Source organism: Dermochelys coriacea, chromosome 4, assembly GCF_009764565.3.
Source record: "Dermochelys coriacea isolate rDerCor1 chromosome 4, rDerCor1.pri.v4, whole genome shotgun sequence".
In the NCBI taxonomy this organism is placed as follows: domain Eukaryota; kingdom Metazoa; phylum Chordata; order Testudines; family Dermochelyidae; genus Dermochelys; species Dermochelys coriacea.
Genome location: NC_050071.1, coordinates 140,510,380 through 140,528,133, shown reverse-complemented (window position 1 = coordinate 140,528,133; position 17,754 = coordinate 140,510,380). Strand labels below are relative to the sequence as shown.

Here is a 17,754-nt window from a genome sequence, read left to right as displayed (position 1 = left end):
AGCCAGTAGCCATCATTTTTGTGTGTGGGGAAATAAAACAGCAGTTTTCTTTCTGTTTCAGAGTCCGTGAATCATTTGGAATCTGTAAAAACAACTCATTCAGTTTTCAAGTCAGCCCAATTTTACCTTCACCATCCAGTGCCCCTGCAACATGAGAGTTACTTCCTCTCTAATGATGAACCTTCAGAGGAGTGCACTGATATTGGACACACTAGACCTACTTCAAGAGATTTCTTCCAAAACTGGAGAGCTGCCAAGAAAGATCAACACTCCTCCTCTGTTTATCCTCAAGAGAGTGAGGAGGATGAATTCTCCCCACTAACTGCAGAAATGGATTATAGCAAGGTTGAGGACTTGAGATTCAATGCATTTTTGGGGAATGAAGCTTCAGGGAAAGAGCTTGTACAAGAGGACCAAAAGAAGGTCAGCGATTATCTGCTATCAAGCAGCCAAAGGACTGACTTAAGCAGGAGACAGAAGATGGATCTTCCACTAAAACAGAGTACCTATTCCACTGGCAGTTTGGATGAGCTTTGGACTAAGTTTTTAGAGCGTCAAAAGAAGCACCACCTTCATAATCTTAAGATCAGCAATGAGCTGTCCCTAGTGGAACGCCTTGATCGATTGGCCAGAGTCCTCCAGAATCCTGTTAGGCATTCACTAATGCCTACAGAGAATGGCAAGAACAATATTGGAGCGAAAACTAGAGGAAGAGAGCAGAAGAAAATAAGAAGTCAGGACAAGAAGGTATCTGAAAGTAACATAGACTCTTATAGAAATGTATTGAATGTTGAAGGAAGATCAGATACCAGTTATGATGAAAAAAGACGAGTTGAGTCTAGACAACAAAGGGCAGGAGAGAGAACTATCAATCACATGAAGAGATTCTTGAAACAAAAATATTTAGATCCCCTGAGTGACACCTCTTTAGAGACCATGCCTACTAAAGACCACGTGGTGACAGATTCTACTGCCTCTGAATCAGACATGGTGACCCAAACAGAGATGGAAACAACTTCTCAGACTGAAGTGAGCAGTTCCATTGACACTGCCAGGCTGATCAGGGCTTTTGGGCATGAAAGAGTGTGCTTGTCACCAAGACTGTCCGAACTGTATTGCACCATCAGTCAGCAGAAAAGTCGCTCTGAAAAGTGGGACAAGGGAAGAAGTAAAGTAGTGGGCTTGAAATATCCTAACATGACTTCTGCTGAGCGACATAAAAAAAGAAGAGATACCCAGGTATGCGATCAGTTAAATCAAGAGGCAACCTAACAGGTTTTTCTTAATAGCTTTGTTGATGCTGTATCATAAACAGAGTGGAAAATGTAATAATCGTTCCTTATTTGGAGAATGGTTGACCCTAGAGAAAGGGTTGTTATAGGATAGGCTTCCCTCACCAGTGAGAAAAGTAGCACACAAAACAAATCAAGTTCTTCTCCCTTTTTCCAGGGCAGCAAAATCAAGTTCTGTTTTCTCTCTCCCCTTGTCAAGGTGCGTCCTTGCCTCTAGGTACGCTTTTCTTCCTGGACGCAGCATTGCCGGGGTCTTAGCCTCTTGTATCCCATGTGGTGGCTACTTTCTCTGACACAGTGACCACTCCCATTTGGACCTCCAGCCAAGTCATATAATAGTTCAGTCCTGTTGTGTGGTTTGGCTTCACAAACAAAAAGGTCCTTTGCCTCTCCTGGGCTCAACTTCAGTTCTTTCCCCAGTCAGCTTACTGGCCCCCCAACAGGCTTTTTTCTGCTGGGAGTCCAAATACCATTTAAGCTGGCCTTCTACCCCGTCCCCCAGCTGAGGACTTCTCTATGCTCTAGGGCCCCACCACAGGAATTAAGCCTACTCCTGTAGCTCTGCTTCCTGGCCCTAGCCACTCCCAAACTACTGGACCTTCTTCCAGATCCTTCCCAGGAAGAGAGAACTCTCCCTAGCTCCTCTCTCTTCAATCTCTTCCTCTCTATTGAGCTGCCTCAGCTCCTTATACAGCTTAGCTTCACCTCCTCTGGCCAGGAGGCAATTAGTTAATCACTTCCCAGGTATGGAGCATAACTAATTCAGTTCTTTCCCTTGTTTTACTGGCCGTGGGGAATTAAGCCCCATCACACCCTTTCGTTCACTTCCTTCCATTGCCTCCTATTTATGTCTGTCAGAGATCCTCTCAGAGAGAACAAGCTCCAAATATATCTGCTCTCCAAACACTTAAATATTCCCTGCCTACCTCCATATTTCTGCAGATGAAACAGGGAAAGCAGGGTTGTGGAATTTTTATGATCTTAAGACTAAGTTCCTTCCATTACAGTTGTCCACTGCTTGGGAGTCACCATTAGTGGAGTATGCATATGTATGTTTGCTTGAAGGAGAAAGGAAAATTACTTAGCTGTCCAGTAATTGGAGTTCTTTGAGCATTTGTTGTACATATAGACATCCCTCAACCTGCTCTCCATCCCCTCTACCTCAGAGTCCTTTACCAACCAGGATTCTGCAGTGGAGAGGAAACAGAGGCAGTTGGTATGCTCTATCCTTTTATGCCCTTGACTAAGGGCGCAAGGGTGCTCCGAGCACAAGCGTGTCCACACGGACACTTCTGGCCAAAGATTTAGAACTCAAATGGATGGGATGTGTGCACATTAGTGGAATGTACATATGGACAACAGATCTTTAAGAACTCCAGTTACTGTACAGGTAAGTAACTTTCCTTTTTGCTTATACTCAAAGACAAAGTACTGCACAATATTTAAATTATTATAGAATAAATATGTTGTATAAGAGAGTGGCACCCTTTTTATAATCAGGGTTTATTATATTTGTGTTTTATCTGAGTAATATTGTCAACTCTTCTTCCACAGAACCCTGTTTTGGATATATTTTTTTTAATTTATTAATCATTTCAATGCCAATTTTATGCTGAACAGTACACAAACTCTGGACCCTTCCTCAGGGTATTTGCTATCTAATATAATTTATCTCGTTCCTAAAGCACCCCTCAAAGTTATATCTGGCGCCAGCTGCAAAACCAAGGTTTGCATTGAAGTTGGTCTGAATGGAAATAAGCATGTATATATTCATTGCTGAATGACTGAATATATCTAATCCTTCTTGAATGCTGAAATGCTTGTTTGGATGGGAGGGAAATCATGTTGTTCTGCATATAGAATAAGGATTCTGTTTTCCCAGAATGTATATCTGCATTTTGATTCTGTTCTCTGATATGCAGGTGTGTTTCTGCCACATCTGTCTTATAAAATCTGCCAGAGCAGTAATTGATTTTACAAGATGCACAGTGACGCATTCCTGTATATGTGTGAATAAAAACCAGGCCTTTTAAATGTGGCGATTGAAATTATGCATTGTGTCGATTTGGTGACAATGAAGGTACAATAGTTCCTGAGCAATAAAATATAGCTCCTGTCGTTCCCATCATATTTAATATTATGAGTTATTAATAGAATACTGATTACTGTGATAGGTGAGAAAAATCTGTTTCCTAATTAAAAATGAAGCATAACTAACTTCATTGTAACAGCTGTTTGACGCCACATGGTCAGAATTGACGGCTGTAGAAGCATTGTCAATAACTGCTGTTATTTAAGCACCAACATATCCCCATTTAGATAATCCGAATACAAAGCTTGCGTAACTAGGTGCATTATATTCACAGACAAAAGACCCTACATTTTAAAGGGCAATAAGATTATTATACAAACTTACAAAGCCATCTCATTCAATATTAGACTCTGAGTGCAGCTAGTTCTATTTTTATATTGAACTAAAAGGTACTAGTTCCTGTGCAATCTCCCACTCTTGGTACTTAACTCCTTATTTCTTGCTTCTTATAAATTACTATTTTCTGGACAGATTTCACCTCAGTAAAGAACACTGATTTTTGGGGTACTAAAATGTGGGGGAACCTTTACTGATGCCTTTTTGAAAGTCCTTTGCTTTCTCTCTGGTACTATAGAACCAGAAATCATTACTGAGCAGCAAGAGAACACATCAGCATTCCAGGCTAGTCCCTTCCCCAACAGGCTCTGCAGCATTCAGGTACCCTTGATCCAAAGGGTGGGAATGTGTGGCTTACTTTTAGAGCAGGGGTTCTAGCAACAATTTTTTTGGTGGCCTCAGAGTGCAGCCACCAACTCTTGCTGGTGGCCACACTGACACTTTTTTCCTAAAATTATTTATTTTTCCTAAAGTTAATAAAGTAATATGCACATATATACATCCAAATCATTGTAATTTATTTATGTATGGTTTTGGGGTTTTTTTGCAGACTCAATAATAAAAATAATGCAGTTATCTCTATTCTTTACTGGACCTAACACAATAGAAATATAAATAAGGTGCTGTGCATGTTCTTGTCTTTTTTTAATTATTCTTTTGCTTTTTTGGTAAAAGTGGTTGTCTGTACAATTCTGAAGTAAATTTAAAAATGATTTGACACAATAGAAGTCCAAATAATAATGAAAAACATATGTGGGTGGCTTGGCTCTGAGCGGGGAAGGCATGGCTGTGACTGGCCCAGGGCTCCTCCAGGCAGGGGTGTGTGTGGGGGGGGGGCGCTCAGAGCTTTGGCGGGCCCAGAGCTCCTCTGGCTGGGGGCGGGGGGCTCCTCTGGGCAGGTGTGTGGGGTGGGGTCTTGGGGCTTCAGCCAGCCCGAGACTCCTCTGGCCGGAGCGGGGGGGAGGGGATGCTCAGGGCTTCTCCCGGCGGGGGGCTTGTGACTTTCAGCCGCGGGGGGGTAGGGGGTCTCAGTGCTCCGGCTTCCGGGGGTTGCGGGTGGAACAGTTACAGTTGGGGGCTAGCGTCCCCAAAGGGGGGCTCCACCCACTGCCCATCCGCCTGCCACTCACCTCAGTCCCTCACCTGCCGCTCGCCTCCTCTCACCCCCACACTTGCTGCTCACCTCCTCACTCCCCCGCTTGCAGCCAGACCCCCCCCCGCCCGCCTCCTCACCCTGTTGCTGGCTTGCTGCTTGCCTCCTTACTCCCCTGCCATTCACCTCACCGCTTGCCTCCTCACCCCCTGAAATGTTAGTACAATATATATATTCCATTTGATTTTTTTTATAATTGTATGATAAAAATGAGAAAGTCAGCAATTTTTCAGTAATAGTGTGCTGTGACACTTTTTTTTGGTATTTTTATGTCTGATTTTGTAAGCAAGTAGTTTTTAAGTGAGATGAAACTTAAGACAAATCCAACTCCTGAAAGAGGTACAGTAGTCTGGAAAGGTTGAGAGCCACTGTGCTAGTGCATGAAGTTAAAACTTTAAAAAATGTCATTTCTAAAACAGTTCTTATTTTAAGAAAACAAACAATTATATATGTGAATGGATGTGCATTAGGATTTCGTGGCTGACTGTATTAGTTACTGGTGGCAGAGCTGTTAAAGCATTGTCATTTTCTCACCTGAAAAATTGGCGGAGTGACGCTCCTAGTTAATCAGGTTTGATGCCAGCAGTGTACGTCCGTTCTTCTAAATAAAAGGAAGCCAAGGTTAGTGGAATTGTGTAGAATGTTGTGGAAAGGTGTTTGTAGGCCTGTGCTTGATTGTTAATTGAATCATTTTAAGAACTGAACTTGTGACTATTGCTCCTTTGCAGCTTGACCCCTCACCCCTACCCTCATGCTGACTTGAGTCGAATAGAGATCCCCAAGAACCTGTTATGTTTTTTCTAGATATCAGACTCTGTTGTTTCATCAGATTCTGTTGCTACAATCAACAGTTCCTGGGGACCAAGTTCTGCCCTCAGTAACAAGCGACACATACGGATGTTAAACAAGGGCATCCAAGCAGGTGAGTTTCTTGGGTCTGAACTTCACCTCTGCTTATTCACTTCTGACTTTCATCTCTTCAAAACCATCGTAGAGGGCTGCTTCAGAGTCTAATGCACGTCTTTGCAGACAGGTATGTACACTGGGCATTCACTGCCCACAAATTGTACTGCTTAGATGCTTTCAAAATAAAGTATTGTGTTAAGATCAGACACTTTCATTTGCTGGCTCCCGCTATGCTACTGGCCAATGTCATTGCTCATCTGAGTTCTGCTAACCCAGACCTTTAATCCATCTCAGTATCAAATAAAAGAACAGGAGTACTTGTGGCACCTTAGAGACTAACAAATTTATTAGAGCATAAGCTTTCGTGGGCTACAGCCCACTTCATCGTTGCATCTGATGAAGTGAGCTGTAGCCCACAAAAGCTTATGCTCTAATAAATTTGTTAGTCTCTAAAGTGCCACAAGTACTCCTGTTCTTTTTGCGGATACAGACTATCACGGCTGCTACTCTGAAAAGTATCAAATAAGTGACTTAGCTCTAGCTTCCGTGTTATTTTTCTCTTGCAAGAGTTCTAAAGTTCCTGAGGTCCTTTGTCTGTATGTAAGTCACTGAATGTCTTTCTAAGCACTTGCTACTTTATCAGTGTAGTCAGCATGCTAACAGCACCCTTTATCCCTGTTCGCAGTATTATCCCTTTGAACATCTCTTGTCCTCTGCTTAAGATATGATGTATCCATTGACTGGTATAATTCCTGTGTTCAGGCTCTCCCCCCCAATAGCAATTTTCAATTACACCATTCCCTGAAAGCAGGCTTGCAAAATCCTCCTTTAAGGGACGAGTGACTGTTTTTGATGGGCAAACAAAATACCTCTTTTTCATTTTTATTTTGAGAGTAAACTTTGTGTCTGGGCTGGTAAATGTTCATGACATTTTTCCAAGGTTGCTTACGGTTTCTTAAGCTTTGGTTAACACCTTCAGTTTTACACATTTTTAGTTCTCCCTTTCATCCCAACTGTTTAAAAATCTTTACAAATAAAATTTAGCATCTGTAGAAATTGCTGGACTGATCACCCTGAGCAAAGGATTCTGTTTATCCAGTAAAATGTAAGCAGTACAAGCGTATGCTGACTTACCTTTGTGCCTCAACCTGGATATAGAAATCTTCCTCTAGCAGAGAGGTGCAATAAGAAAAGGAGTACTTGTGGCACCTTAGAGACTAACAAATATATTTGAGCATAAGCTTTCAGATGCATTCCGATGAAGTGAGCTGTAGCTCACGAAAGCTTATGCTCAAATACATTTGTTAGTCTCTAAGGTGCCACAAGTACTCCTTTTCTTTTTGCGAATACAGACTAACACAGCTGCTACTCTGAAACCTAGCAGAGAGATGGTAGTTGACTATTTCATCCTATTCAGTGCTTGGCCTTTGCTGTAACTGCCAACAAGAGAACCAGTTAGTTCCAGTTGTATTAATGGTGTTTGCCCTGGGAGCCAGAATGATGGCACTAAACTAACTTCACATGGATCATCATATAGTAACAACCGTTGGTCACTGAACTTGAGCTGGATTTGGAGTGATAACTTAAAAGGCGTGAGTCTGTTTTTACCAACCCTTAGAGTCCTCCAGCCCCATATTTAAGATTACAGTAAAATGGCAAAAAACTCTGACAAAACCTGCACAAGTACCACCTTCTGAATCACTGACACCACATTCTGCAGCTTGTAGATCCTCGGAAGTCTTCCATCAATCTTCTGGTTTGGTTCAGCCTAGCTTAGTTTATGAGATCTGACATGGTTAGAATACACGGGGGTATGGCAGTAGGCCACTTACTTAGTTTGAAGGACCAGGGAGGACTTTCCAACATCTTAGTGTATTGAGTCACTGCTGTTCCAGAGTAATGTGTTCCTTTTTCTTTCTTTTGAACTACAGGAGATTTGGAGATTGTGAACAGTGCAACTAAGAAAAACACTCGAGATGTTGGTATGACTTTCCCCACCCCAAGATCTAGCCAAGTGAGGCCAGAGAAACCCTCGAGTTGTGCCGATGGTGGTTTTGGGCAGTTGGATGGTGGGTTTTCAGATTTTCAAAACCCAGCAGGCAAGGGGAAACTGAAGGGACAGCCAGGCAATTTTCTCATGGACAAAAAGACAGGAAGCAACAGGCCACAGCTACCACAAGGTCAGACCTAGTATTGCACCTTTGTGAATGGGAAAGTGCTCACATTTCACATCAGCCAGCATATATTACCAGTACACAATGTGTATAATCTTGAGAACTCTAGCTGGCCCTGTAAGAACAGTTTCTAACAATGGCACAACTATATTTTTTTAAAAGGCAATGAAATCACTAACTTTTATCAAGTGTTTATAGTTGATTATTTTTAGTGCCCTGAAGTGTTAGAGCTCACAATCTAAATTTCAGATATGATATATCAAATGATATTGACAAATGTAGGCAGTGAATGTAGCAAGAAAAGACAAATCAAGTGTACGCTCACATGGATACTTTGTTTAGGCATGTGAACATCTTAGCATTTCTGTGAAGCTGCATATATTAAAATGATAATATTCAGTATTTCGTATCTTTACTGATTCATTTATTGAGGGCTTCATGGAATAAGTAAGTTTTCAGGTGAAGAGAAGGTCATAATGTTGGAAGGAAGTGTTCTTGTCTCCCTCTTCAGCTGTGGTTGTACCTTGGGGAAGGACAGGGTCCAGCCTCCTAATTTGAATTTCCCATCAACACTCAGCTGCATAGCTGTTGGAATGTTCTAAAATATATTGGTTTCCATCCCTTGATGCAATTTTTTGTCATCTTTTGGTTAGAAACAGATAATCCTACTCATCACAGACTTTTATATGCTTCACTTGAAAACTTCTAAAGGGTATCTTCTAGTTGTATTTAAATTCCAGAAGGCTGTAAATTCAGGAGGGCCTAGCACGTGAACATAATGGCATTGGAAGATGAAAAGCATGTGCCCTCAGAAACATCTTTAAAGAGCCATAGGACTCTTTGGGATTACAGGTGCTTTAGAAATGTGAAATTATTAGTAAATGAGTGTATAAGTAAAGAGAAATTTCTTAGCTGAGCCAATTCAAAGAGTGTTTTATCCATGTTCGTTGATAGAGACTCGAGGACTTTCTCTAGGGTTTGGCAAACCCAGTTGTTTGAAACAGCCCTGGTGTTAACATGAATAGTCTCATTTAAATCAGTGGAACTATTGACATGAACAATGACTGTAGGATCTGGCCTCTAATTGTGTTTAGTGATACTGTGTATACGTAGATGCTCAAAGGGAGATGGAAAATGAGAAATTGTATATTCTTCAAAATAAATTTCTCTCATTTTTTCCTTTTTGGCTCTAAAACATATTTTCAATAGGAGATTCCTGGTTTGTTCCTGCTGAGGATTTAAAATCTGACTCTAGGAAGGAGAACAAATTTAGCTCCTTTTCTGGTCCAGGTCCATCCTGGTTTGAGCCACTGACCAACACAAAGCCATGGAGAGAGCCACTCCGAGAGAGGAACTGGCAAGAGCAGCAAGGCAGAATCAAGATTCAACCAATAGTCCCAGAAAGAGATGTTGAGAACAAGCCCCCAAGACCATTTGTGAAAATGACGTTGCAGGTAAGAACACTCCACTGTAGAGGTGCTTGTTTTACTGTAAGTTTTGGAGGAGAGAGGTGAAAAGATGGAGAAGATTAAGCCATGTTTAGGTGCTCATAGAAACAAAACTTGTGGCCCTGATTTTCACCACTTTGCTTTCACTGCTGTAGGTAGTCATAATACAACACTATTGGTGTTTTTTAAAAAAGGATTGGATAATTTTATATATTTTATAACACCTATGGCTATACAAGCTAAAATAATCAGGATGATCAAATCTCATGTTTTTGGGCTTCAGAAGGAATATAGCAGCAGCAGTAGCAAGTTGTTTTTTTAATTGCTGCCCTGCAGAAGTATCCATGGATGCTTAGTAATAAAGATTAAAGAGTGTGATACATTTTAAACAGTGAATACAATAAAAACAGGGAACTTACCTATGAAATGGAAACTAAAATGGGGATTTCAAGTACCCACACAGCAAATTATATAGACACTCAAGGCCAAGTGTGAAAAATACAGTTTTATGGTGATGATCAAAAGTGAGGAGAGTTGAACAGAAGTTGATGTCAAGGGGCAGTGAGTTTCACACCTACTTCAGCAAGGGCATAATCGCCTGCTTTCTTGAGATACAGGATTAGAGCAGAGTGAAGGCAGTTGTGTCAGCACAAGCACACATCAGGAAGAAGTTCAAGGAAGGTGTCTCAGAGGCAGCCAAGTCATAGTACTCATTGGCTTTGCATATTGAAAGCTTCTTATTGCCACTAAACCTTGGGGTTAAAATGGATGTGAAATGCTGAGACCTCATTTAAAAACTTTCCTTAGAAGCCAACATAATGTGGACATTAATGAACATATGCTATTTAAAAAGATGGCTATAATGGACTTTAGTTTTATTTTGAGGGAGGTGTCTAATTCTGTGGTTACCAGTATCTTGTGCTGTGTGTGTGGCTGCCTGATCTTTGGCCTGCTTGTTTAAACTGAAGTTTACATCCTTTTTGCAAATTATTTCAGCTACTCTTTTCCTCAGCCAGTTAGCTTTCACGTTGTTTAACACCAAAGTATTTAACAAGATCCCCAGAGAATTGCTCAGCATTATGGATGCAGCATTCTGTGCCATGTGAAGATGATTATTTGAAAGGAATGCTTGCCATGGTTCACTTATAGGGTTAGATATTTTGATCATCCTCTCCCAGGTTGGAGGAATGTTCTGAAACTACTTTACTCGGAGGGTTTTTTTACCTTCTTAGGAGGCTCTTGCATTGCACCGCCCTGATTTCATCTCCCGCTCTGGGGAGCGTGTGAAGCGCCTGAAGCTCATCATGGAAGAAAGGAAGCTACAGAGTGTGTTCCAGAGTGAGCGAGAGGAGCTGTTCAATCCCCCTGAGAAGAAGGGTTATAAGAATGCTAGTTACCTACTCTATAACAGAGGTGCCTCATGTTTATGCCTTTTCATGCTCTATAGGAAATACTGAATGTACACTGTTTGCCTACAGAGCATTATTCTAAGTGTACATATTTCTAATTAGATTCTTTAACATTATTATTCATTTTATACAAATTCATTTTATATATGCATCATGAGATTCTTATAATAGGATAGTTATCTATTATATATAAATTAATTGTATACATGAATAATGAGATTGTGATGGGTTGGGTCACAGAAACCCTCCTGAGACTGCCAACTGATGTGCTGAGACTATCTCTGAGCCTGTTTTCCCTGGCAGCTTGGGACTGTCTTGTTGAGCCAGACATGCTAGCCTGTTGCAAACACAGACCCAGGTCTGAACCATGTCCCCCAAAAGCTACAGAAAACGGCTTAAGAAGTGATCCTGTCTCCAGCACCCAGATACCCAGTTCCTAATGGGGTCCAAACCCCAAATAAATCCATTTTACTCTGTATAAAGCTTATACAGGGTAAACTCATAAATTGTTTGCCCTTTATAACACTGATAGAGAGAGATGCACAGCTGTTTGCTCCCCCAGGTGTTAATATTTGCTCTGAATTAGTTAATAAGCAAAAAGTGATTTTATTAAATATAAAAAGTAGGATTTAAGTGGTTCCAAGCAATAATAGGCAGAACAAAGTAAATTACCAAGCAAAATAAAACAAAAACATGCAAGTCTAAGCCTAATACAGTGAGAAACTGATTCTGAGGATGAGGTTTCATCTGTAGATGTTCCAATAAGCTTCTTTCATAGACTAGACTCCTTTCTAGTCTGGGCCCAATCCTTTCCCTGGTACAGTCCTTGTTCCAGCTCAGGTGGTAGCTAGGGGATTTCTCATGATTGCAGCTCCCTTTGTTCTGTTCCACCCCCTTATATATCTTTTGCACAAGGTGGAAATCCTTTGTCCCTCTCTGGGTTCACACCCCTCCTCCTAAATGGAAAAGCACCAGGTTAAAGATGGATTCCAGTTCAGGTGACATGATCACATGTCACTGTAAGATTTCATTACCCACTTGCCAGCGCACACGTATACAGGAAGACTTACAAGTGAACAGAGCCATTTACAACCAATTGTCCTGGTTAATGGGAGCCATCAAGATTCCAAGCCACCATTAATGGTCCCCACTTTGCATAATTACAATATTTCATATTTCTGGTTTCAGATACAAGAATGATACATTTATACAAATTGGATGACTACACTCAGTAGATTATAGGCCTTTTAATGATACCGTACAAGAGACCTTTTGCATGAAGCATATTCGTTACATTATCTTCACACTCATCATATTTTCATAAAATCATTATAGAGTGCATTAGAACAGTTCTCTGATCTAAACAAACTTGTTCACTGTTTTCGTAAGCTTTAAAGTTTTATCAGGCTCAAAACTTTGCCTTTCCATTTAGACTGCCTGGTTAAACAGAAGAGAAGGACAATTCTAAAAGGTGAAATGGTTCAGAGATCAAAACGGTAAGGTTAAGAAAGACTTATTTCAAATAGACTGTAAATCAGGTGACCGGACTGGGGTGGTGAGAATAGATAAATCACTCTTGCAAGTGAAGGTTTTGGACGTTTGGGAAACATCAGGTGGTTTAGGTACAAAATGGAAGGTTTTCTGTCAGAAGGTGAGCATGACTTGTTATTAGTAGATGTTTCTATGTTTTTTTTTAATTTTGGGAAATGTGTTCCTTTTAGCTACCTCTGAACATTTCACTACAATGTTTGTAAGTCAAACATTGCAGAATTGTGTATGTGAGCACTAGAACTGAAATGGTCTAGGAACATAAGCCTTTGGTCGGTGAATAGCCTAGCCATTGGACAAACTGAGTGAAATGCAAAAAGTAATCAAGCACCACAAATAGCGAAAAGTAAATCAGAGTTCTTCGTCGAGTAGTGTCCCTATGGGTGCTCCACTTTAGGTGTCTGTATGCGGAGATTTTTGGTAGCAGTGTCCCGTTGAGTCTACACATGCTCTCTCCCTCCCTCGTGGTCTGCCTTGAGACTATTTAGCACTGCATGGACGAACCCCCCTCACTTCCTTCTCTACCGCCTTTGGCCTCTGACAGAACGAGCAGTTGTTCCTTCCTTATGTGTGTCAGGAGCATAAGTAGTATTTGTTTTGTTACCTTTGTTCTCCCTAAAAGTACTCAGGCAAGTGTTTTTTATTTTATTTTATTCCTTTGGTTTAAAAATAAAAGAGAAAAAGGAAAAGAACTTCACTTTCCTTCCCTGTCTGGGGGCATTATCCCCCTTCCCCAGGCATCTAGTAGACTATTTTCTTTTTCAGTTAAAAAAACCACACGCACACACACCCACCCCCTACCTGAAGAGGAAACTGAGTCTGCAGCACGCTTCTCCTCATCTCTCCCAGATGAGACTGTGCTGCCCACCCCTCATCAATAGGTGAAGATTTAAGAACTTTCTGGATCTTACCAAGAGGGTGGCAGACGAGCTGCAGATTCCCTTACAGGAGGTGGCAGATGCACATCACAAGTTGGTGGAAATTCTGCATGCTACCTTCTCATCTAGAACTGTCCTCCCAATTAATGAGCTAATTTTAGATCCTACCAAAATCTGGCAGAGCCAGCCTCCATTGCACCAACCAGCAACAGAGTGTAAACAAAAACATCTCTACCCAAAGAGGCAGACTTTGTTTTCAGCATCCGCAACCCAACTTCTTTATAGTGGATGTGGTTAATGCATGAAGCAAGCAACATAATGCCAAGTCAACTCCATATGATCAGGCTTTGCAAGATGTCGTATTCATCGACAGTATTACTGTTTAGAGTCATAAATTACCAAACTGTCATGACCAAAACAATTTTGTTAATCTTGGGAAACCCAGGATGTTTCTGAAACATTACTGGAAACACAAAAAGAACAGATTCAGACCATTCTTAGAGAAGGTTAGTTAATAGTCAGACCGGTCCTAGAAACACCACCGGATGGAGCTGTTACAGCGCCCGCCCAGTCTCCATGACAGTGGTACTGAGGTGGGTTGTGGGGTGTTTTTTCTTTTTGTTCACTACACCTCTCTAGATTGCCCAAAGAGCTACAGACTTCCAGTTTGAAGGGCCAAAGTCTTTGCGGAGAAGACAGATTTTCTCTCCACATCCTGAAGGATTCTCGGACCGCACTACACTCCTTAGGAATCTATACTGTGGAACAGAGGAGAAGATATACCTCTCAGCCAGACCACAGATCACAGTCTTCTCAATACTCACTATCTCTGTGCTGTTATAAGCCACAGTGTAAGAGGCCCCGGGCTCAGAAGTGAGAACAGTCTGCACCCCAGTTCATGACCTCTCAGACTACCTCTTATAAGCACTTTGATGAGCTGGTCGGGGTCCTGAACAATGATATCTTACAGCATCAGCTGCCATCTATACACCTGTCACGCCACTCAGAAGTTACCTTCCCTTACTTCACAGCAGTTAGGACCAACTCTAGAGCAAAGAGATTGATTTCTAGCCCTGAACCTACAGGGTGCCTACTTCCATATCTCAATACAACCATTGTACAGGAGATTTCCTACTGCTTACCTTTGGGGCAGGATCATTATAGGTACAGACTGTTCCACACAGGGTAGTCTCCAAAGTTCACTTCATTGTAGTGGTATACTAACCCCAGTACAGTGACTGGACTTTATCAGCACCAACCTGATGCAGTACAAGCGAGAGCGCTCCTCTCACTACCCACATTCACCACTCTGGGACACGTCTCCCTAATATGCTGGGGAGCTCACCTACACAACAACAAGGTTCAGGACAAATGGCCTTCCACAGAAATGACCTTCCATATCACTCTTTTGGGGCTAGGGGCTGTCAGGAGTGCCTGTGCACAAACTCTGCCTTTCATCAAAAACAACACACAAAGATTATGATGGACTTAATGTGACCTGTATGTTTTGTATAAACTGCCAAGGAGCTGCCAGATCTCTCTCCCTCCCTCTGCAAGACAGCATTCAAACTTTGGAATTGATGCACCCATCACAATGTGCTCATCTCAGCTGTCTGTCTACAAGGGATACAGAATGGGATAACCAACAGTCTCAGTTGGAATTTTCTCATGACAATGAGTGTATACTGAATTCAGAGGTGCTTCAAGATATAGCCATCCTTTGGTGAAACATTCACTGGCAGTTGCCCTCATCTTCCCAGTGGACAGGGCCCATTTGTATGTCTTTTTCCAGTTTCCTACCCTGTCCCAAGATTCTGTTGAAAATTCAGCGAAACAAAGCGAGAATTATTGTGATTGACCCCCTTACCTGAAGCAGATGGTAATATGCCCTCCTGTTCCTCTGACGTCAGCCCATTCCTTACCCGCTCTCTCAAAACAATAGGCTGACCCTTCACCCCAACCCATGGGTCCTCTGCCTTCAGGCTTGGGTCTTCCCAAAAAGCCCTGGCTAGGATGATTTAACTGGGACTTGGTCCTGCTTTGAGCAGGGGGTTGGACTAGATGACCTTCTGGGGTCCCTTCCAACCCTGATATTCTATGATTCTATGATTCCTTTGTTTCAAGGCTAAGAAACAGAATTCTCTGACAAGCTGAAACACATGTTGCAACACAACCACAAGTTGACCACTCCACATACCTATCTACAAAATAGAAACGACTCCAAGTTCGTACCATTCCAAGCGGACAGACCCAACCTCATCTTTCCTTCCTCTGATTTTGCATTACATTTTAAACTCACTCAGCTCCCTTAAGGTACATCTCATGGTGAAAATGGCTTCCCACTTGGAGTTTGCTCAACCACTAATGCATAGACTCTTTAAGGGCATTAGGACTCTCTTCCCCCATGTGACACCACCCGCTCCAGTCTGGGACTTTAATCTAGTTCTCAGGGCTTGGACTAGACCTCCCTCTGAGTCCAGAGCAACTTGTTCTCTCTTACACCTGTCCATGACAACAGCATTTCTAATTGCCATCCCCTCAGCTAGGCACATAGGAGAAATAGCGACCCTGATGTTACACCCATCGTTAACGGCCTTTGTCTTTAAAAATAAATAAATAATAACAACAACTCTTAAGGCCATATCCCAAGTTTCTCCCTACTTTTTCTGCATTTTCCATATGAATCAACAGATCCAGCTCCTTGTTTTTTTTCCCAAAACCACATTGTGACAACTGGGAGACAATTGTGCATACGCTAGATATTAGAAGGACATTAGCATTCTACTTGGACAAGACTAAGGACTTCAGGAAATCCCCTAAACTCTTCCTTTCATCCACAGAAAGATCCAAAAGCTCTGTGATATCTCCTCAAAGACTATCCAAATGGGTCTCTAGTTGCATTAATTACTTAGCAAGGGCACAACTTGCTTCTATCCATATGCACTCCATGAGATCAGTTCCTACCTCAATCACATTCATAGGGATACCCCTGTCTCCCCAATCTATAGAGCAGCGATTGGGGCCTCTGTCCATACTTTTGCAGAACATTATGCGATCACTGAAGATTTGGCCCCTGACACCATCTTCGACTCCACAGTACTCTCTGTAATAAAAGACTCCGCTCCGAAGTCCCAGCCTCCAGTGGTGGGTACTGCTCCGGAGTAATCTAAAGTGGAGCACCCATAAGGACACTACTAGAAGAAGAAGAGGAAGTTACTCACCTTTTGCAGTAACTATGGTTCTTTGAGATGTGTGTCCCTATGGGTGCTCCACAACCCGCCCTCCTCCCCTCTACTTCGGAGTTCTCTATAGGGCTCTGTGGTAGAGAAGGAAGTGAGGGGGATTTGCGTGAGGCAGACCATGAGGGAGGGAGAGCACATGCGTGGGCTCAATGGGACACTGCTACCAAAAATCTCCGATTAGAGGTGCAGGGGCACACAGACACCTAAACTGGAGCACCTTCGACACATCTTGAAGAACTACTGCACAAGGTGAGTAACTTCCTCATCTTAACCTTTTGGGGGGGAATGTAGCAGATGTCTAACAGCACATACCACTACATGATCATTTGGGACAAGTATTTATATATAGGATATGAAATTGGGTAGATATTATGGGGAGAGTGCATAATACTTGGATAATGAATTACGAATACACAAATATGGTGAGATAGGGACAATAAGTGAAAGGTAGATATGAAAAATGTGATATCTTTCAATTGGGTCTTGAAATGGTATAGGAGGAAAGAGGTGAGAAAAGAAGGGAGGGGTATTACATCTACATGATAGTCTAAAGTATTTAAAGTCTTTTGACATGAAAAGCTACAGAAGCATAAGATACTGAAAGAATCAAAACAGCAGCCACAGGGATATTGGAGTCAATGGGACTTAAACATATGGCTAATTACTTTGCTGAAGTGGGACTTTAGAGTGTAAGACTACATATAGGGCAAATATATGCCAGAAAGATTAGGTAATATACAAAATAAACCCTGTGATTTAATATAAAGGCTGGAGGAGAGTGAGCAAGATGATAAATTTGATTTCAGTGCTGTTTGGCATTTCAAAAATTGTTTTAAAGGCCATAAATTGAAAGTTTATAGTAACTTTAAAAGTTGCCACTTGCCCCGGGAATGCAGATGCCAAAATCTTAAAATACTCCTTACTTTGGAGAAAACTCTAATCACAGGTCAGTAGTACTCCTTCATCTGTGCCATTAACTGCAGCATCTTCATGAACTCAGAGTTCATATATATCTGAATTCATAGCATGTCTGCTGATTCACCCAACCTGGATCCAGTTGTGATATTTTTATTGCCATTTACTTGTTTATGCTGCACTTGTAACTTTTCTCTCAGTTGAAGTTGGAAAGTAATTTATCACTTTCACTGGCCTTTTAAAATCTGCCCATTTAATAAGCACAGTTTTTTGTGGGTCATTCCCATGAGGTGAATATTCTGTTTCTCCTTACACCTTGTTAGAACTATAAATCAGCTATGGAACAGTGTGCTGAATTTAG

The 17,754-nt window shown here is 41.7% G+C and overlaps 1 protein-coding gene across 1 annotated transcript in view; it reads left to right on the top strand.

Annotated features, from left to right (window-relative positions):
* Positions 1 to 17,754, top strand: part of ALMS1 (ALMS1 centrosome and basal body associated protein) — a 117,213-nt gene that overhangs the window by 85,699 nt on the left and 13,760 nt on the right. The window contains exons 12-17 of the mRNA XM_043512794.1: positions 62 to 1,239; positions 5,678 to 5,795; positions 7,711 to 7,761; positions 9,163 to 9,407; positions 10,634 to 10,814; positions 12,243 to 12,306. Coding sequence (XP_043368729.1) covers positions 62 to 1,239; positions 5,678 to 5,795; positions 7,711 to 7,761; positions 9,163 to 9,407; positions 10,634 to 10,814; positions 12,243 to 12,306 — 1,837 coding nt within the window. The remainder of the gene's footprint in view (positions 1 to 61; positions 1,240 to 5,677; positions 5,796 to 7,710; positions 7,762 to 9,162; positions 9,408 to 10,633; positions 10,815 to 12,242; positions 12,307 to 17,754) is intronic.